General features: G+C 39.5%; 3 protein-coding genes across 19 annotated transcripts in view; 2 read left to right on the forward strand and 1 right to left on the reverse strand.

Annotated features, from left to right (window-relative positions):
* apbb1ip (amyloid beta (A4) precursor protein-binding, family B, member 1 interacting protein) overlaps window positions 1-7517 on the forward strand; it is a 39571-nt gene extending 32054 nt beyond the window's left edge. For 3 of the 4 annotated variants that reach the window (XM_062020987.1, XM_062020986.1, XM_062020988.1), the window contains exons 9-15: window positions 233-307; window positions 376-519; window positions 590-700; window positions 1447-1545; window positions 1618-1726; window positions 4426-4484; window positions 4566-7517. In XM_062020987.1, coding sequence (XP_061876971.1) covers window positions 233-307; window positions 376-519; window positions 590-700; window positions 1447-1545; window positions 1618-1726; window positions 4426-4484; window positions 4566-5255 — 1287 coding nt within the window. In that variant the 3' untranslated portion in view covers window positions 5256-7517. The remainder of the gene's footprint in view (window positions 1-232; window positions 308-375; window positions 520-589; window positions 701-1446; window positions 1546-1617; window positions 1727-4425; window positions 4485-4565) is intronic. The other variant, XM_062020989.1, reaches the window with a different exon arrangement.
* On the reverse strand, window positions 1-15513 carry LOC133629899 (protein adenylyltransferase SelO-like). 13 transcript variants are annotated; one of them, XR_009821157.1, is made up of 23 exons: window positions 14552-15509; window positions 14358-14476; window positions 13256-13384; window positions 13123-13187; window positions 11889-11945; window positions 11717-11815; window positions 11289-11356; window positions 10886-10973; window positions 10754-10823; window positions 9127-9199; window positions 8976-9059; window positions 8782-8911; window positions 8673-8717; window positions 7941-8022; window positions 6514-6606; window positions 6345-6421; window positions 6226-6269; window positions 5857-5936; window positions 5644-5796; window positions 3400-3583; window positions 3308-3339; window positions 1571-1640; window positions 450-484 (listed from the first exon to the last, which is right to left on the reverse strand). XR_009821157.1 is itself a non-coding variant. In XM_062020990.1 (21 exons), the coding sequence occupies exons 1-20, from the start codon at window positions 14781-14783 to the stop codon at window positions 3310-3312; spliced, it is 1770 nt and encodes a 589-aa protein (XP_061876974.1). In that variant the 5' UTR covers window positions 14784-15510; the 3' UTR covers window positions 1496-1675; window positions 3308-3309. The 13 variants fall into 13 exon arrangements, 7 of the variants coding, with proteins under 7 accessions (XP_061876976.1, XP_061876974.1, XP_061876979.1 ...); XR_009821154.1 differs by lacking the exon at window positions 3400-3583 and having other exon boundaries at window positions 1-484; window positions 1571-1675; window positions 5692-5796; window positions 14552-15510; XR_009821159.1 differs by lacking the exon at window positions 1571-1640 and having other exon boundaries at window positions 1-484.
* The window catches only part of pdss1 (prenyl (decaprenyl) diphosphate synthase, subunit 1), a 12876-nt gene continuing 6549 nt past the window's right edge, over window positions 15090-21416 (forward strand). The window contains exons 1-3 of one of the 2 annotated variants that reach the window (XM_062021016.1): window positions 15090-15319; window positions 21103-21158; window positions 21234-21357. In XM_062021016.1, the coding sequence (XP_061877000.1) occupies window positions 15164-15319; window positions 21103-21158; window positions 21234-21357 (336 nt within the window). In that variant the 5' untranslated portion in view covers window positions 15090-15163. Of the gene's footprint in view, window positions 15320-21102; window positions 21159-21233; window positions 21358-21416 lie in introns of those variants that run through there. The other variant, XM_062021017.1, reaches the window with a different exon arrangement.

Below are 21416 nucleotides of genomic sequence, written 5' to 3' on the forward strand. Positions count from 1 at the left end.
CTTTGATTTTTAGTCTTGCATCCATAGTTTTTATTAAAATGTATTGAGACATGTCTCCACTGTAATACATCAGACCAACAGCTTGGCATGTTTGCCGACATAAATCTATTATTGACGTATTTAATGGATTCTGTAAGGATGTTTTTTTTTTTTTTTACTATTAAGATGCATTGCATATTTTTAAATAGTTTTAACCTTTGACATAACATAATCTTCAGTTTTCCTCCTGCAGATGTTTTACTTGTGGAAGAAGGACAAGAAGACCATAAAAGACATGAAAGACAAAGACAAAGAGATCTTGATAAAGGTGATTCCAACAGAAAAGTGTTTTGTTTTCAGCCTCCTGCCCCATTTTAAACTCCTGTGACCACACAGGAGAACTTCTGCGGGACGTCCATCATCGTGCCCGACCTGGAGGGGGTTCTTCACCTCAAAGAAGACGGCAAGAAGTCGTGGAAGCAGCGTCTTTTCCAGCTAAGAGCCTCTGGGATTTATTACGTACCCAAAGGCAAGACAAAGGTCAGTGTTAGTGACATGTTTTGTTTTGTTTTGTGTACTGCCAAGTCTGAATAAACTAATTTTCTTTCAGTCTTCGCGTGATCTGGTCTGCTTTGTGCAGTTTGACAACATCAATGTGTACTACGGCAAAGACTTCAGGGCCAAATACAAATCACCTACAGACTTCTGCTTTGTACTCAAAGTAAGTCAACATTTTTAAATCAAACCATTAAAACCAAACTTGGCTCCAGTTAAGGCTTTACTGACCCACTTTGTTGTTAGGAACAATTCAAACAGCGATAATAAAAACAAAGACTGCACAAAAATATCTTGACTAAAATCAAATGAGTGTGTATATACACATGCATACATGTATATACTTTGTACATTTTGTCAAAGGAAATTACATAATTTGAGTTGGTACTATATGATGTGAAAAAATTATACATTTTTGTAGAAGTATGTGAAAAGAGAAATGAAAAGTGACACTTCCTGTTGAAATGATAGATTTCCTAAAGGGTGGCAGAAGTGAAAAGTGACAAACAGGTCAATATTCATCTTTGTTGTTAAATATGTCATAAATGCTGTCAATAAGTATAATCAATGATATGAATGTAAAATGTGACTAAATTGTATATATTTTTAAAAATAGCAACAACTTCCTCTTGAAGTTATTACAACTGTTTTATTGAAACATGTCACCTGTCAAGCTGGATGGCTTCATAATTTAACTCGTAAACGTAACAATATGTTGGAAATGAAAATAATCTACGGTAATAAGAAAGTGCAGACTGATCTTAGGTGCATCAATGGTTTGTCTTTTCAAAAAGTCTCTGCTTAAATTGTTCCTTTGGTTTATGGGGCACACTGCCCCTTTGTGGCTGCTAGTCATACTGTTAGTCCCTTATGTACTGACCAAACAAAAACAATGATCATGTGTCTCTTTAGCATCCTCAAATCCAGAAGGACTCTGAGTACATCAAGTACATGTGCTGTGATGACGCTTGGACCATGAACCTCTGGGTGACTGGAATACGTGTCGCAAAGGTATTGTGGTTATTATCCTCCTCACCGTGTGTAATAGGCAACAACATATTTGTGTCTCTCCATTCCTTCCAGTACGGCGCCTCTTTGTATGACAACTACAAAGTCGCAGAGAAGAAGGTGGTCATGGGTTCTGTGTGGGCCAAATGCAGCATTCCATCAAGCTCCAGTCCATCCACACAAAGTAGGCACCAGTTAAAACACACACACTTAAATACACCTTCAGTCTTGCTGGAGTTTTCCAAAACTCAGTTTGTAAGGACAAAAAACAATGTTTGCATGTAGAAAAGAGGCCAAAAATGAATATGCCATTTGAAAATATTATATTATATATTCCTAAGATTCAAGTATATCGATCTGTGCTCTGCTTGTTGACCTTCCAGAATATATGTATTGATCTAATGTCGTTTTAAAAAGGTAATTAATCGATTTGATCTATACTGGACAATAAAAACGGCAGACTTTATATAAAGTTCTTTTAGCACTTTAAAAAAAAAATTAAGTTAAACATTATTAGAGTCTGCTGCCCATCTATGACGTCGTCTATATGGATACTGATAGACGCAGGCGAACGAGAAACAAACAAGCCACCATTGAGGTCCAGTGTGTGTAAACACTTAGGCTTTGCAAAAACAGAGATGTTTGTAGGATATGTAAAATACAATGGCAACACCACAAATCTCTAGAAACAACTATGGCGCCATGAATTGATTTACGTGGACACTCAGTGATCACAGTAACACAATAAAAGTATTAGTTAAAGGCCTACTGAAATGAATTTTTTTTATTTAAACGGGGATAGCAGATCCATTCTATGTGTCATACTTGATCATTTCACGACATTGCCATATTTTTGCTGAAAGGATTTAGTAGAGAACATCGACGATAAAGTTCACAACTTTTGGTCGCTGATAAAAAAGCCTTGCCTGTACCGGAAGTAGCGTGACGTCAAAGGTTGAAAGGCTCCTCACATTTCCCCATTGTTTTTAATGCAGCGAGAGCGATATGGACCGAGAAAGCGACGATTACCCCATTAATTTGAGCCAGGATGAAAGATTTGTGGATGAGAAACGCGAGAGTGAAGGACTAGAGTGCAGTGCAGGACGCGTCTTTTTTCGCTCTGACCGTAACTTAGGTACAAGCTGGCTCATTGGATTCCACACTCTCTCCTTTTTCTATTGTGGATCACAGATTTGTATTTTAAACCACCTCGGATACTATATCCTCTTGAAAATGAGAGTCGAGAACGCGAAATGGACATTCACAGTGACTTTTATCTCCACGACAATACATCGGCGAAACACTTTAGCTATGGAGCTAACGTGATAGCATCGGGCTTAACTGCAGATAGAAACAAAAGAAATGAACCCCTGACTGGAAGGCTAGACAGAAAATCAACAATACTATTAAACCATGGACATGTAAATACACGGTTAATGCTTTCCAGCCTGGCGAAGCTTAACAATGCTGTTGCTAACGACGCCATTGAAGCTAACTTAGCCGCTGCTGCCCACTGCTCCCCTCACCTCCCAGGGGGTGAACAAGGGTTTGGTCAAATGCAGAGGAGGGCCCAGAGAGGCCCCTAATGATGATGAAATTATAATACAGAAAAAATAATGGGTGTCCTGTAAAGATTCTTTTCATGGGGCCCAAAATCCCTAACGGCGCCCCTGATCATTGGTATACTTAACTTTAACTTTACACTTACAAATTGTAGCACACAAAAAAGCACATTTAATAAAAAAAAACGTTATTATGGTCTTACCTTTACTTATAAGTGCGGGAACAGTGGTGTTCCTGTTGGAAGAGTTGTGAATGAATGAAATATGAAATCCGCGCTGCTGTCTGCAGGTGTACCTAATGTTGTGTCCCTGTTCACGGCTCCTCCGGCGCGCCGCGCGAGCATTGTTGTTTTTGCACTTTTTGGCTTCTTGTTAAGTGACTTTTTTTGGGTGGATTCGGTCTTGCACGTGGAGGGTTTGGGTGTGGACTTTGGTTGGTGTGGTGCTCCTGTCGGGCGGTGCATTCTGCGGTGGAGGTGCTTGGCACCAGGAGGCGGGGTTATGAGACGAGCCTCCAGTTTTATGATCGCTCAGCACAAGAAATACGTTACACACATCCAGTTGTTGACAAAATACACTGTACATTATATACCTCAGCTAACTAAACTATGGAAATGTATAATATAAATCATATAGCAATACGGTCTCACTGCACAGCAGGCCAGCAGTTAGCCGAGTCATTGCGCACAATCCATGTTGAGGCACAATGTAGTGACGTGCCTCAACTGGCTGCTGATCACCGCACCGTCTCTTCTCAGTATTTGAACGGCAAATGTGAAAATAAAAATAAAAATAAAAATAATCTAAAACTGGTGAACTTGAATGGAAAATAACTTTAGTATAATCACTGGATACATATAACAATTTAATTAATTTTTTTCTTTTTACTTTTTTTTTTTCTTTCCATGATGGCAGGTGAGGCCGTGCCTCCCCTGCCTCTAGTGACCGCACGCCACTGGTGTGTACATATTGAATCTGCTGATGTAGTAGTAAAAAAAACTGTACATATTGAATCTGCTGATGTAGTAGTAAAAAAACCTGTACATATTGAATCTGCTGATGTAGTAGTAAAAAAAATATGTCAAAATGTAATATATCGGCACCGGTATTTGGTCGCTCTCACGTGCAGTGTCCTGTATCGAGTATTTATTTCACAGTCACTGAATGTTTCAACTCACTGAATCCTTTTGCAATGTATCACTTTATGTAAACTAATATCTTCCCTGACTTGTATCAGCAAGGTCAAATTATAATTTGAATGGTTACAAGTAAATATCTCTGTTTGTGTGGACATGTCCTAAACTCTTTTTCCTTGTGGCAGACACATTATCGAGCCAGGTGGCCAATGGGCACAGTGCCACACATCAATCCATTTCCAAGGTACACTCAGGGCGTCTCCAACTTTTCATGCACGCAAAAAACTAAATTTCACTCCAATGTCTTAATGTCACCTAATCACAGGACAACGCTCTACCTGTACCACCACCACCTCCTCCTCCTCCTCCACCAGCAAACTTAGGTGTCCCTTGTCCACCGCCGCCACCTCCCCTACTAGCAGCTAAGAAATCCTCCAAACGTGCCCCTCAGCAACGACATCTACCCACCAACTTTCCTCCACCTCCCCCTGCCATAGTTAACCTTCCTCCTCCACCCCTCGAGGACACCTCAGAAGCTCCACCGGACTTCCTCCCACCACCTCCACCGGCTCCTGGCGCCGGTCAGCTGCCTCCTCCCCCTCCCCCCATCAAGACTCTTCCTCCACCCATCAACACTTTTCTTCCTCCTCCTCCTCCACCCATCAACACTATTCCTCCATGCATCAAGACTCTTCTTCCTCTTCCTCCTCCTCCTATTAACACTCTTCCTCCGCCTAGTTTCAAGGCAATGGACCTGCCTCCACCACCACCAGATCCTGGCTTTTTACCCCCACCGCCACTCACCGGAGGACTTCCACCACCTCCACCACCGCCTCCGGCAACATCAGCCAACCCGCTGAGAGTACCACTGAAACCTTCTGGATCATTGAAAAAGGTACCTCCTCGTCCACCAAAGAGGACTACACCCTCACTGCATGGAGGAGGAGGAGAAGGAGGTGGTGGAGATTTTATGTCAGAACTGATGCTTGCTATGCAGAAGAAGAAGCACCCTTAGCCTGATGACTTAATGTTTACAATTTGGGGCCATCTTGACTTGCAAAGCTAAACTGATGCAAATTGTTAATTGAAACATTTGCAAAGGTTTGTAAATATTCATATTTGAATGATGTTAAGTAGCCCTACAAAAACATTTTGTAAATAATTTGAATTTTAATTCAATGTCTAAATCTAGAAATAATGTAATTATGTAATTAGACTCAAGCTTGTACTAACATTATTTAATGTAAATTAATTGAGGTAAATAATTAGGACAAGTGACAGCAAAACATTTAACTATAATACAATTATTTCAAAATGAAATACAATAATTCATTTTTAAGATGAATAAAGATCTAATGTAAAGCCTACATCAAACGTTTCAGTAGATTGTGTATTTCTCTTACTTTGGCAAGTTGGCGCTTAGGGGAGATCACTCATGAAGAGCAGCTGACCTTTAACATCTGGGCCCACTTAGGAGGTCTCGCTGCATAGCCTGCAGCCTCTGCTGAGCTTTGAATGACGAACGGAGACGAAAGGATATGGTGAAGCAGCTCCACCTAGCGGGCAGAATGACTAAATGAATACAATTCATAAAAAGCCAGCGTACTGATGTTTACCTCTGAAAAATCATTCCTCTCTGCTTTCCTGATTGCCGACTCTGCCATCCAGTTCCTCAGCACATATCGTGGGTTCACGCCTACAAGTACACAACATTCTACTTTGCGTGTTCATTTTGCAGAATTGCTAAACCATACCTAATTGGCCCCTTGTTATGATACATCAGCGTATCCGCCATAGTGGATGAGGCAGATCGGCCTTGTAAAGCCTTGTCAGTATTAGCTGTGAAAGGTAATCCAAGACGATGTGTTTGACTGTAAATTGTTGGTACAAATCCATGCAGCGCATGGATTAAGCATTTTCTATGTTCTTGACGTATTAAATGCAACGTCTATATACACACGTGTAAATAACTTTAAACAACTTACCTTTCATCCTCGCTTGACGCTGCACATCTTTGTCACGCACCTGCCTGCACATAGAGCATAAACACCTCACTGACGTACACTCAATCGTAGTTGATTAACTTGTACATGGTGTCGCTTGCCTGTGGAGGCGCTGTAGGTACACACTCAGCCAGTCAGAGAAGAGTCCATGTAATGACAAGTCCTCCAGAGCCCAGGCCTGTCAACACCACGAGCAGCAATAAAATATGTTTTTAAAACCCAACATTCACATTAGTTGGCATCATTTCCAAAGCTAAAACCGTTGAGCACCTGTGTGAAGTTGTGGTTGTGGAGCTGAAGCGCTGAAGCCTCACTCAGCTGTCTGAAGACCATCGTGAAGTCAGCCTGCGTGTCCTCCATCACCTGAAGACAACATATAGACTGCTTCAGAAGTACAGGAGAGGGATTTATTGGTGATACACTGAATTTTCGACAGCAAAAGTTTGGGCTGAAAATGGCCCAAAGTTGCATTTTTACCTCAATATGGTGGACAATGACAAGGTAACAGTGCCGAACAAAAATTATTATCTTATTGGATCTCGTCAGATTGTGCAGGTGTACACCTAGTACATGGGTATCAATTTTTTTTTTTTTTACCACTGAGGACCACAGACTAAAAAAAAAAAAAAGGATGACCATTATCATATTTTTCATTCTCAAATCCAGTAAAATGCACAGTTGTACCTCAACTTAAGAGTGTCCCAACCTAACAGTGTTTGGAGATAAGAGCTGTGTTTCAGCTAATTGATATGCTTTAAGTTACAAGCAAAAATGTGAGTTACAAGCATCGTTAACATTAGTTGGCGTAGTAAATGTCACATTGAACCCCGAGAGATCAAAACAAAACATCTGGTCTTACTTCCTAGCACGAGCTTATAGCTAGAGATCAACAAACCCACGGGAAGGGAGAAACAGAGTGTGAAGGACAGTGGAGATTCATTGAATTAAAACAATTTAATCATCAAAAACATGACCGAGCATGTTGCCAACTTGGCAAATTTGAGTGTATCATTGCAAGTCTGCACTGTACTAAAGCAGAATGAGTCTAACGCCAGCCAAGGATGTTAAAATTATTTCTAAACGGCAGACATTTATCCATGAAAACTTTCCAAATTCTGATATGCTAAAAGGTTTTAAGAGTTGTACATGCATACAGATGTTCTAAATTTGATTTTTTTACTCTAAAGTTATATTATCCTCTGTTGTTGAAAATAATTATTGTACATTTATTATAACTACATTGCATAAAAAATTACAGTACTTTGTAGCGCATTCTATTGTATTGTTTTATACAATGTTATATCTAAAAATGTGTTTTGGTTTTTAAAATGCATGATCTTACATGTTAAAATTGTGCTGATGTGGGTGGCCAATCACCAATTAAAATTGATTTCAACTCATTTCAAAGGGAGATGCCGATTTGAGATAAGAGCTCCATCACAAAACCAATTAAGTTGAGGAACAACTGTAAAGATTTGATATTAAAGAAAAAAACCTTAATGTCAGCTTTGTGTTAGTGGTAACATTTCAACTTTTTCTGAACACAATGAACCTGTTAGCTCTTTATTCCACTTTTTATGTGTGGAATAAAAAATACCTCCCCACCAGTAACGGTATTTTTAGAATCTGCTGCGGGCCGTTAAAAAATTAACTCTGAGTACCTCTGATCTACCAGAGGATTGTGGGTAAGAACTTACCTTAAGTAGGAAGGCGATAATGTAATCATCTTCCACATCGTCACCAAAGAGTCCCAGTTTGGCTTTGAATAAATGATGAATCCTAACAACATGACAAGAATATATAAGAAGGTACATGGCTACATACAAACATGAATTTAGATATACTGTACATACAGACATACATTTGAGCTCAAAACGCTGGGCTGTCAGCTCATTGTCCAGAGTCGCTCTTAAGGTGCCAGGGAGCGTGGTTTACACAATGTATTTCACTATTTTACAGCACGCAACCTGGCATCTGTTACACGTACATATATACTATGTACGGTATACATACTGTACATATATAGACAGGTAGTAGGGGTATGAATCTTTGGATATCTAAAATTCGATGTAATTTTGATTCCTGGGGTGACAATTAGATTCAGAATAGATTCAACACTATTCTAAATTCAAAGTAATTCTTGCAATGTATTATTCTGTATAATAATTAAAATGAAACTTTTTCAAAACAGGTTAAAAGTTACAACAGCTCATTTTGGTTACATGGAGATAGCCTAAAAATGTATTTTCAAAAATAGATTCTTTTTTTTTTTTTAAAGTAACTGTCTGTATTTCTTTTTAATACGTTTTTGAAAATGATGACTCAAGAATCGGGATGAATAAGAATCACGATTCGGATGTGAATTGATTTTTTTGCACCTCTAATAAGTAGAGAGACATCGCTATACATACATTAATATATAGATTTACCTTGTCTTGTAGATGTCAACATATCCCTTTAAGACGGTCTCTGCCCTAAAAGGTACAGAAGAGAGCGCTAGGTTGTTGTGTATGTCGTTAATTGTCTGGTCTTTCTTACGCTTTTTGTTGTCCGGCTGTGAGAATCGGCCTCAGAGCATCCAGCAGCTTCTCCAGGTTGAAGAGGCCCACACTAGCCTGCTCTCCAACGCTGTACCTTCCCTCGTCGTCCGACGTGTTGGGGACAAAACCTGAGACGGTTGACGACGGGTGAAACGACGCCCTCTGAGGTGTGGGGAAGTTAGACATACGCACCGGGGTTGTAAGACTCCATGAAGCCAAAGGGACCGTAGTCGATGGTGATGGACAGGAGGCTGAAGTTGTCCGTGTTGCACACGCCTATGACGACGACGTCAGTCTATGCGCGTGTGACACATGTCAACATGGAGTCACGTGTGCTTCTTACCGTGAGCAAAGCCGACAGACATCCACTGAGCTATCAGATGTGCTGTGTCGTTCACCACTCGGGAATAAAATGTCTACAAACACAACAATTCACTTCTCGTTAGACAAGGAAAGAAGCACGGTAATACACAACACAGGCCACTTCATTAGGTACACAATCTAATGCTACCGAATGCCCTTACAAAGATTCATTTAAAAAGTTGTGTATTATTGTGCTTGCACTTTGCACTTGTGTTGTACTGATACCAATATTCTGGCACCAAAATGTGTTTCGATACTTTTAAAATAAAGAGGACCAAAAAAAGTAATTGGCTTGGCTTTTTTTTTTTCCAACAGAAAATCTTATGATACATTAAACATTATTTTCATATTACAATCAAAGAAAACATTTGGCAGTAAATAAGATAGTGAACATACTAGACAACTCCTCTTTGAGTAACAAGTAAGCAAACTGGTTACAAAGGCTCCTAATTTGGCTGCTGATGTATGCAGTAACATATTGTGTCATTTTTCATTGTATTATTTTGTCAAAATTATGAGGGACAAGCGAAATAAAATGGATGGATTATAATCTACATTTTCATGTATTGTTAATATATGTTTACTTTCTGTTTAAACATATCGATTGATTGATTGAGACTTTTATTAGTAGATTGCACAGTACAGTACATATTCCGTACAGTTGACCACTAAATGTTAACACCCAAATACGTTTTTCAACTTGTTTAAGTCGGGGTCCACTTAAATCAATTCATGGTTCTAGCTACACTTCTGTTAAAATGTAATAAGCACTTATTCTTCTGTTGTTTGGATAGTAACATAAGTTTTGGGTGATATTACAAATTTGGGCATGGATCCAATACCAAGTAGTTAGAGGGTCATAATTAAAGTTAGCCTGTGCCGAGGGACACATTTCCTGAGTTTATAAACAATAACAAATACAAAGAGATTTTGTAATAATAAAAAATATTGATGTAATCATTGTAGTATCGAGTAGTACTTGGCATCGATACAGCCAATATTAGTATAGATCCACCCTTTTGTTCACATTGAAGAGCGCCAGCTTGCTGTTAGCGGTTAGCTATTGTATCCTCCTACGGTTTGTAGTGAAACATGTTTAGCTATTCCTCGTCCTGCAGGGATGATACTTGTAAGAATCATACTTTATCTGTCACTTTGAAGGCAAGGATTCGTTATTTAGACGTAGCTAAAACACTGGCTGCTGGGTAGCAGTGGTTTAAAGAACCGCTTCAGTGTTTTTCAGTGTTTATAACTTCACTTTTATCATTACTTTTAAAGCCAAGATATGTCCATTCTCCCTCTTCGGTTTTCACACTATTTCCACTTGTAAGTGTGTGTTGACTTACATGCGCCTTAGCTCATCATGTCCATTGGGGAAAAAAAAGTACCAATATTTTTCAAAGGCAATATATAGTAGCTTTTTCAATTTATTAGTTCAGCAGTACTTTATTAGTACCAGTATACCGTACAACCCCATTTTGCAGTGCATCATACAGAAGTGTTTTTCTAATATTTTGACCCTTAAGAAGGTAAGCAAAGGGCACTAAGAAGGCTTAGCTTGATTAGTAAAGACATCATTTGTATGTGCAAATTAATACTTGACTTACCAAATATTTATTGGGGTCGTTTATCTGGATGGAAGGAAAGTGCTCTTCTATGACAAAATTGAGCAGCTTTCTGAAATCCACAAACCATCTTGTTAGTCAAAAAATAAAACAGCATCGTGAGGCCCAGCTCACCTGAGAAGATCAAGCTCTTTGCTTTGAGACAAAATCTCCAACGAGCCAATCCGGAACCAGGACTTGGCTAAGCGCAGTACGACAGCTCCTGAGGGGTCGACAACACGTGAGCAACGACTACAGGGTGTCCATAAAGTCTGGATTCATAGGAAATTTATTTTATTCATCTATTTTTTTCCCAGATTGAATGAGTACCAAAGCGCATCAAATTATGCATTGAAAATCACAGAAATCATGTTGAAAATAATATTTATCAACATTAGAATTTAATAAAATAGCTTTCTTATAAAAAATTATGTGTTTTTAACCATTTAACCATGTATCCAGACTTTGAGGACACCCTGTACACAACGTGTTTCTAATCATTCTAATCACAGACACACGATTACAAATGAAATGTTACCTCTTTCTGTTTTCACATTGCCGTCATAGAACTGATCCCTCAACACTGGCTCTTCACTGACAACTAAACTGAAAACAAAGAACAGACTCATGTTGCTCGTTCTTTGTTTTCTGGCAAGTCATCAAACATCATCACATTGCTCCACCCATACGCTGTGACGAAAACAGCATATGTTTACACTTTAGCTGCACCCATCTATCCAGCAAACCTGGATAAAATCTGGTAGCCATCAGAAAAGATCTGCAGAACAAGTTCAAGCCTTAAAACACATTCTAAACAAAATGCCGGACTTATGTACATTTCTAGGCATGGATTCTTGAGACTTCTCTACTCATGCTAGATATACCATAGCCTATATTTTATAGCGAAGTGCAACCACGTGATTTTCTAAAAACTCTAATATGAGCATAGCGTGTTTTCTTTCTCACCAGGCAGCTCTGCTGGTAGGCACACCAAGAAAGTGCATGGCCTCGCTGCCAAGGAACTCTCTAAGCGATGAGCGAACCACCGCTCGGCCGTCTCCAGACCTGTCGTGGAATGTTGACTGACATTCATAAAAGGGACGACCAACATATTTTTGAGGTTTTACACTTGGGGTACCTTGAATACGGTGTCTTTCCAGAACCTTTCAGCTGCAGTTCCCATGTGTCTCCTTTCCTGGTAAACAGACATTGTACCTACAATACTTTAAATCACAAGTTAATATAAACGTGAGGTGTCCAAAGTTCGACCCGGGGGCCATTTGCAGTCTGCAGCTATTTTTTTTAATGGCCCAAGATATATTCTAAAAATACTATAACTAAAACAAAACATGGAATAAGAAGTGGAATAAAAGCGAAAACAGGTGCACAGTAACGAGAAAACTATGAAATGAATAACACTAAGCCGCCATCCAGGCTGTTTTTTTTTTTACATTCATTGCTAAAAAACAATAATGAATCAATATCAATGTTGTGAATTATTGACCTATTTAAGGCTCCAATTGCTTCACATCAAATATTCCACTTTGAAATATGTTTTGGGGAAAATGTTGCATATTTTGTGTGTTTACCATATCAAAACCATGGTTTTGTTTGACAAATAGCATAAAACATAAAAAACAACAACTTTGTAATCGATGAATAGATCTAAAGTTGATATGGAGATTCAAGATTGAAAAAAAAACACCAATAAAATAAATGATTTATTCTTAACACTCTCATGGGTCCCCAAGACCTTTAGGGTATTTTTTAAATTATTATTGCTCAAAAAATAATAATGAATTAAAATCAATGTTGTTATGAATTGACCTGTTCATGACTCTAATTACTTCGCATGAAATATTACACTAGGTTTTCTGTGGGGAAATATTGCACATTTTGTGTTTTTGCCATTAAAAACATGTTTTTTTTGACAAAAAGGGCATAAAACATTAAAAAAAGATTTTACTTTATATCAACGGATAGATGTGTCGTTGATCTAGAGATTTATGACTTAAAAGTAAATAAATAATTTTAAAAAATAACAAGTGACTTACTTTTAAAACTTTTATAACGGTTACCCTTCCTGGTCCACGGGATGTTTAACATTTACCAAACTTGAAGGGAACCCTAAGGGTTAAAAATCTATTGGTTTTAAAAGAGAGACATATAAAAATGGTGTAAGTTTGGACAGTCCTGACATAAACTAAAGTCATCCGTCAGTCTTCCCCAGGGCAGCTGTGGCTACGAAAGTAGCTTACCACCACCAAGTGTGAATGAATGATGGGTTTTTAACATGTAAAGCGACTTTGAGTACTTAGAAAAGCGTTAATAAATCCCAGGTATTATTATTATTATTAAAGATAAGATCTTACCTGTTGGTATACTGACCAAGAAGATGTGCTCGTCCGTCTCCTAGCTGACCTGCCCAATACCCAAACTGTCATGGAGGAAAACAAAAAAAAAATAATGACGTCTCATATAGCTTTTATCGTATTCAAACTTTACCTGATGGCCTCCATATCGATGTGTCAGAGGCTGAGACTCTGGTAGACGTCTTCCTCCACTGACATATTGTAGAAACCTCTCTGACTGGGCCGTAGCCATGTCCAAATCTAAGAGTCCTTCCATGACATCCTGTAGATACATGATTAAAGGCAATATACATATATGAGTGTAACTAAGGCCATGTCCACACAAACACAGATTCTTAATAAAAGCATACTTATCGCTGCGTTTAGGCCTCATGTCCACACGCAGACGCATACTTTTGTCTTTAAAAACACTGGCCAAAGTGTAGAGATCCAGAAGATCTCAGACTTGCGATGACGTCGCGGTTGTGCGTTGTCATTTCCAAGCTCAACAACACTGCCTTGCAGTCTTTAAACACACTATAAGATAACTTAATTTATGTATGAACGAAAATATGCTGCTCTTTTCACTCAACATTAATAAAAAAGACACATCAAAATAGGCTTTGCGACACTCCCGCCGGCGCTGATTAGTCAAGCTGTTTTGGATACGATCGCTGTGGAACCTCCACCTGATGGGACAATTTTCACAAGCAAGACTATTTGCTCCGTGTCATAAGAAAGGTGCAACATTATCTTAGGTTTTCAGTCCTTGTTTGGCGACAAATCATGAAGTTAACTTACGTGCACACGCGTAAAAAGTGTATCCATGATTAAATGCTTTATAATTACCTTAAACATGCAAAATGGTTTCCTTGGCTCGTTAGTGTGTGCTGATTTTAGAAATAATGTACACTGCACATGTAATACATCACCATGTTGCTGAACACGTTATAATCCTATGAGTGTTGGGTTTCAGCAGCACAGGCGTGCATTCGCTCTTAAATAATGTTCCCAGTGCTCTGTGTAGTGCAGCTTGGTTGTAAAGATAATGTACATGTCATTGTATGTCTAGGTTTCTGATTGGACAAAATCTGCATGACAGCAGGTGTGTATGCGTTTGTGTGTAGACACACAGTTTTGAAACTACACTCGTGTGGATGGAGATTGTTTTAACCCCAAATATGTGTTTTTGAAACTCTCTGTGTTCGTGTGGACATGGCCTAGGAATGGAGTTATATGTATAATGGCTCTGTCACCTTTGAAACCACAGCCAATCTTAATGGGCCTTTCAGGGGAGTCGGAATGGATTCAGAGAAGATGCAGTTCTTCACAGTGCGGACTGAATTCCCCTGGACTTCATCAATGGGAAAAGCCCCTGCATAAAGAAACCATCAGAAAGGGGAAGCACAAACATTTTCATATATAGTAAAGTTCATGACCTGTTTCCTACCCATGAGCTTCTCATTTGAGACTCTGAAGTGGTCCAGGTTCTGTATGAGCTTCAAAACACTTGCATTCCACCTGGAATTAACGCTTTGTGATAGTGGCTGCTGGGCTGACGGAGATAAGTCCTGACTTTGACATTCAAAATCCGCTTTTTGGCAAAAGTCTTGCATGTGGACTATGGTCACGATAGTTACTGTCACCACAGCGAAAAGTGGTACTTCCGCAAGACGCCACATTTCCAGTCCACTCCTTATCAATGTAGATAATTGAAGTCATAAGACAACAAACGTTAATTTGTCTCCGGCATTGGTATTATTACGCTTAACTGTGGATAACAAATAGTTATGCTACAATTAGCTGTTAGCAATAGTTAGCTGTTAGCTAACCCTCCTCACTGGCGTCGCAGTCTAAATACAATACGGTAATTTTAGGGGAAATTGGCACGTTTAACCAAAACAGTTTATAAACGTTGAGTTTGTGGCTAGTTTACACATAAGGCAAACAGGTTTATCTCACAGCACACAAGCATAATTTCCGAGACAGATGAATGTTACGAAACTACGTCACTATCTAACTTCCTCTTCCGGGTCCCGCTGCCGCACGCGACTGGGCGAACATGGCGGCCCCACTGTGGCGGCAATGCCAGAGGTGGATAGTCAGCAGCGCCGGGACGAGTTTACTAGAACCACAGTGGCGCTATGGCGTTAGGCCGGCGTCCGTCTCTGCTGTGTCTGGTGGGCGGGCGAGCAGGAGCTCCGGGCCGGGAGACGAGGTGAGTGTGCCCGCCGCCGGGATGGGAGTCGCCGTCAGGAAGGTCAAATGTTTCCTCCGAAATAGAAAAGCGCGGCCAGTCCGCCCTACTTCTCATTAGGGAGCTTTGGAAGCCTACGAAGGACAGAATAATGTTGATGCTTCCGGTCTTGTAAGTGTACGAGTGTCATGTACTGCACCTAACCTCATGTCAGAGGTCATAACCTGAATTAGATAACCGGAAGTACACCTTGTTACTACTACTAGTGCAGTGGTTCTTAACCTTGTTGGAGGTACCGAACCCCACCAGTTTCATATGCGCATTCACCGAACCCTTCTTCAGTGAAAAATAAAATGTTTTTTTCTTAATTTATAAATATTAATCATGAAATTATGTTATTATATTAAAGAAATACTAATTAATATATATTTTACAAACAGAAAGTTTGTAAAAATGAATGTACACATGATCCCATGTTTACATCTCATTGTGCAACATGTGAATGTTTTAGTGGGAACTAAATGCGATATCTGAAAGGGGTACAAATTATTTCCAAAGCAGGAACCCCACCCAGACATACAATACTAATGCACAGCTCATGAAAAACAATATTTTTTGTTATTGTCATTGTAAGTGGGCCAAAACACGAATATTAGAAAATAATCTCATGGAAATGACTGCTGTCATTTGATTATAATAATAAAACATTTAACTTGTTATTTAGTCAGGTTTGGGACAGGTGTGCTGCTGGTCTGGCCACAGTGCTCCACTGAATGCTCAAGGAGTTTTTACGTTTGCTCACGCATATGGAAAATTAGAGGGAACATTGTTTGGGGGTATCCATAATACGTCGATAGTGAGAAGTTTTTATTTACACGATGAGTCGGGTGTGTCTTGACCTCCGCGGCGGAGGCTACGCCGAACCCCTGAGGCCTACTCACCGAACCCCTAGGGTTCGATCGAACCCAGTTTATTTATTTTTTACTTCGTAATATGTGGTTAACAATTTGTCTTTTCATTAATCGTTTTACAGCTATATTTTCACAGATTTTTGCTATTTTGACATAAGTTGGCAATTACGATGACAATATATTGTTTTTTATATGTAATTAAGCTCCTTATACAGCTTAGGCATTTTAATCAACCAAAGCTATACAAAGTGTAAATAGCATAATCAGAATCAGAAATACTTTATTAATCCCCAAGGGGAATTTAAGATTTTCAGCACAATCCCAAGAAGACAAACATTACAGGGAGACAGAACAGGATCGCTGACGGGTCTGCCAACTTCCGGCGCCCCTTACAAAAAAGGTGAGAAACAGGTAAACACTGGGGGAGGAGGTAGAAAAAAAAATTCAGTCTAAGCCTGGGCCCCTGGAGCGGGGGTCCGACTCCAGACTGAGGATAATACACTAACATTAACTCTAGTGCAATGGTTCTTGACCTGGGTTCGGTGAGTCGGGCTCAGGGGTTCGGTGGAGGTCAAAACACACCTGACTCATTGTGTAAGTAAAAACTTCTCCCTATCGGCGTATTACGGATACGGCAACAGCAGAAGTCACACTGATTTGCAGGTGTGTAATTTGTTGTGAGTTTATGCACTGTGTTGGTTTTGTTCTTTGCACGGTTCATGTTGTGCACCAGTAAAAAAACATGGTAACACTTTAGTATGGGGGACATATTCACCATTAATTAGTTGCTTATTAACATGCAAATTAGTAACATATTGGCTCTTAAATAGTCATTATTAAGTACTTATTAATGCCTTATTCGGCATGGCCTTATTATAACCCTAACCCTCTAACCCTAACCCTAACCAAATAACTCTAAATTAAGTCTTTGTTACTTAGAATATGTTCCCCTAGTATCCAAAAATTTTAAATTAAGTATTTGTTACGTGGAATATGTTCCCCATACTAAAGTGTTACCAAAAACATATAACTTTGTCTTGAATTGAAAAAAAACAAAACATTTTATTTTTCACTAAAGAAGGGTTCGGTGAATGCGCATGTGAAACTGGTGGGGTTCGGTACCTCCAACAAGGTTAAGAACCACTGCTCTGGTGTTTTATCATTTTGTAAAAAAAACAAAAAAAACATCTTTAATTTTGAAAATATACTTCTATTTGATGGAAACTGTTTCAATCTTAGGAACAAACTATAATTTGAAATAAAATGCTTTTTTTTCTACCTTTTATTAGTAGAACATAGATATTTTAAATATTGTTGTCGGTGGGTAGCACGGTGTCACAGGGGTTAGTGCATGTGCCTCACAATACGAAGGTCCTGAGTAGTCCTGAGTTCAATCCCGGGCTCGGGATCTTTTTGTGTGGAGTTTGCATGTTCTCCCCATGACTGCGTGGGTTCCCTCCGGGTACTCCGGCTTCCTCCCACCTCCAAAAACATGCACCTGGGCATAGGTTGATTGGCAACACTAAATTGGCCCTAGTGTGTGAATGTGAGTGTGAATGTTGTCTGTCTATCTGTGTTGGCCCTGTGATGAGGTGGCGACTTGTCCAGGGTGTACCCCGCCTTCCACCCGAATGCAGCTGAGATAGGCTCCAGCAACCCCCCGCGACCCCGAAAAGGACAAGCGGTAGAAAATGGATGGATGGATGGGCTGTCAAAATTAACGAGTTAACCCATGGGATTGATCACAAAAAATGATCGCATTACTCATGAACAAACTTTTAGATTAATCATGCAATTTATTTTGCTCGTAATAGTTTTTTTGGTAACACTTTAGTATGGGGAACATTAATTAGTTGCTTATTAACATGCAAATTAGTAACATATTGGCTCTTCCCTCAATAACCTCAGAATTATTGCTTATTAGTAACCCTAACCCTTATATGTTCCCCTAGTGCAGGGGTCGGCAACCCGCGGCTCCGGAGCCGCATGCGGCTCCTTGACCACTCTGATGCGGCTCAGCTACATACATGCCGACCCCCCCGATTTTCCCAGGAGATTTATGGATCTCAGTGTCTCTCATAGATTACTCCCAGGGAAAAAATAATCCTATTTACACTCTAATTACTAAATAAAGGGCGTGCCCTAATTGCACTGCAGTAATTGTCCTCTATAGCATTTACATACAGCGTGCCAGTCCAGCCACATGTTGCATGTTGTTATTACTTGCACACACAGGAGACAGCAAAGCATACTTACTCATCAGCCACACAGCTTACACTGACGGTAGCCGTATCAAACAACTTTAACATTGTTACGTTACAAATATGCGCCACACTGTGAACCCACACCAAAAAAGAATGAAAAACACATTTCTGGAGAACATCCCACCGTAACACAACATAAACACAACACAACCATTACCCAGAATCCCATGCAGCCCTAAGTCTTCCGGTCTACATTATACACCCCCGCTACCACCAAATCCCCCCACACATCAACCCACCCCCCCTCTCCGTGCGTTGGTTGAGCGGAAGAGTTAGGGCTGCATGGGATTCTGGGTATTGGTACCGTCAGTGTAAGATGTGTGGCTGCTGAGTTAGTACGCCTTGCTGTCACTTACGTGAGCAAGCTGAAACTGCATTCTACGTGTGGCCGAGCAGGTACACTGTTAGGGCAGACTGTAGAGGGCGCCAAATGCAGTGTCATCACGCTCTGATATTCGGGAGTCTTCCGGGAAAAATGAGAGGGTTGGCAAGCATGACGCTATCAAGCGCCATTCATTCAAAACTCGCGGGCTGCACTAACATCAAATTTCCACATTAAAGTGCGTGCCGGTGCGTGTGTCGGAGACCCCTGGTTAACATAGCACAAAGCATTTAAGCTTTGTATGCAGTGTTTTTTCATTTTAAATTTTTTTTTGTGGCTCCCATTACTTTCTTTGATTTGTGAAACTTGCCAAAATGGCTCTTTGAGTGGTAAAGGTTGCCGACCCCTGCCCTAGTGTCTAAATAACTCTAAATTAAGTCTTTGTTACTTAGAATATGTTTGCCATACTAAAGTGTTAGTTGTTTTTTTCAACCTTAACCCAGGACTTCTCAATTATTTGGTTACGCCCCCCGTCTCCGTTGCGACTATAAATAGTATAATTTCTTTATAAAAAATGTATAATTACACCTTGCATAACATTGTATCCTTATTAACATTAAAGAAAATAAAGTTAAAGTACCACTGATAGTCACACACACACTAGATGTGGTGAAATTACTCTCTGCATTTGACCCATCCCCTTGGAGGTGAGGGGAGCAGTGAGCAGCAGCGGTGGCCGCGCTCGGGAATCATTTTGGTGATTTAACCCCCAATTCCAACCCTTGATGCTGAGTGCCAAGCAGGGAGGTAATGGGTCCCATTTTTATAGTCTTTGGTATGACTCGGCCGCGGTTTGAACTCACAACCTACCGATCTCAGAATAAGACGCATATACAGTTATGTTCATAATAATAGCAGTGTGTTTAAAAAGCTGTGTAAACCTCAAAATTCTTCAAATAAATTGTATTTTAATGAACACAAATGCATTGGAGAGACTGCACATTCAATTTCAAAGCCAGAAAATTGGAAAAAAGTAATTCAATTTGACAATATTTTACAGAAAGTCAAGAAATATAAAACAAAAAAATAGCAGTGTTGACATCTTTCTTTATAAAACTCAAATGCTCTGTATGAACTAAGAAAGGCTTGCAGATTCAACTTTCCTTAGAATAATTAACTATAATTTAGTTGCATAACCACGGTTTCTGATAACTGCTTCACATCTGTGGCACATGGAGTCGACAGGTATTGCAGCCCAGGGCAATTGTACTACGTTCCACAATTCCTCTGCATTTTTGGTTTTGCCTCATGAACAGCATTCTTTATGTCAGCCCACAAGTTTTCAATGGGATTAAGGTTCGGGGATTGTGCTGGCCACTCCATTACTTGAATTCTGTTTGTCTGGAACCATGATTTTGCTCGCTTGCTGGTGTGTTTGGGGTCATTGTCTTGTTGAAACACCCATTTCAAGGGCATTTCCTCTTCAGCATACGGCAACATGACTTCTTCCAGTATTCTGATGTACTAAAACTGATCCATGATCCCTGGTATGCGATAAATAGGACCAACACCATAGTACGAGAAACATCCCCATATCATGATGCTTGCACCACCATGCTTCACCGTCCTCACCGTGTACTGGGGCTTGAAGTCAGTGTTTGCAGGACGTCTGACAAACTGTCTGTGGCCCTTAGACCCAAAAAGAACAATCTTACTCTCATCAGTCCTCAAATATTACGCCATTTCTTTTTAGGCCAGTCAATGTGTTTTTTTTTAATAAATCAAAATAAGGAAATCTGAATCAATGCCTACAATGAGCACAATGTTTTAGTGCACAGCCTTACGAAGCACGGTTTGAAGCATGCTACTGATAAAGCATGTCCCCCAATCAATGCATAGGTCAGTACAAAAAATTAGTGAGGAGACTGACTTGTGTGCTTTCTGGCAAAATTCATTTAAAAATACAGCCTAAAAGAACTTTAAATACAACTATTAACAATTGTGCAAAAAAATTACATGCATTCAAGTAAAACGGTCAAAAACGTTCCTGGATGACATTCTAACAATAAAATTGCATTTGTGTACAAATATTGCAGTATTTTTTTCAGCTAATTTTAATTATGCAAGAGATTAAATACCTGTTTGATCATGAATAATCCAAATTCCAAAATGTGATTAATCTGATTTTAAAAAATATTTATTTGACCCTAATTTTAAGATGACATGGTGGACCTCAGTTTTATTTTGAGCATCAAAATTAAGAAAATGCTTCAAAAATACAAATTAATGTCCTTTGTGTTTGTGCAGCTCTCATTACAACCAAAGCAGAGGGTCCTGCAGGGGTACACATTATCTCTCGCCGGGTGAGACTTTTTTTGAAAAATCTTATTTTGGTGTTACTGTTGAATGAGAAATAATGTGCGTGTTTATTTATCCAGACACAAACCCCGGCTGTTGTATCCATCATGCTCCTGTAGGAATATACACAGCGACGCCAAGTTGAAAGACCCCTTCACGTTAGCCCAAAAAGATTTAGCAAGTTTATATGACGACATCAAAAAGGTGAGTAATAAACACATTTTTAACATTAGAATGTATTTAAATGAGAAGATGCATTGTCA

The sequence above is a fragment of the Entelurus aequoreus genome, linkage group LG15 (assembly GCF_033978785.1).
Source record: "Entelurus aequoreus isolate RoL-2023_Sb linkage group LG15, RoL_Eaeq_v1.1, whole genome shotgun sequence".
In the NCBI taxonomy this organism is placed as follows: Eukaryota; Metazoa; Chordata; class Actinopteri; order Syngnathiformes; family Syngnathidae; genus Entelurus; species Entelurus aequoreus.

Coding starts and splice junctions, on each gene's coding strand:
- LOC133629899 (XM_062020990.1), bottom strand. CDS start 14,783: ATGTGGCGTCTTGCGGAAGTACCACTTTTCGCTGTGGTGACAGTAACT. Junction 8,912..8,975: donor CATGGAGTCTTACAACCCCG/GTGCGTATGTCT, acceptor CAACCGTCTCAG/GTTTTGTCCCCAACACGTCG. Junction 5,937..6,225: donor GCGTCAAGCGAGGATGAAAG/GTAAGTTGTTTA, acceptor GTGTACTTGTAG/GCGTGAACCCACGATATGTG.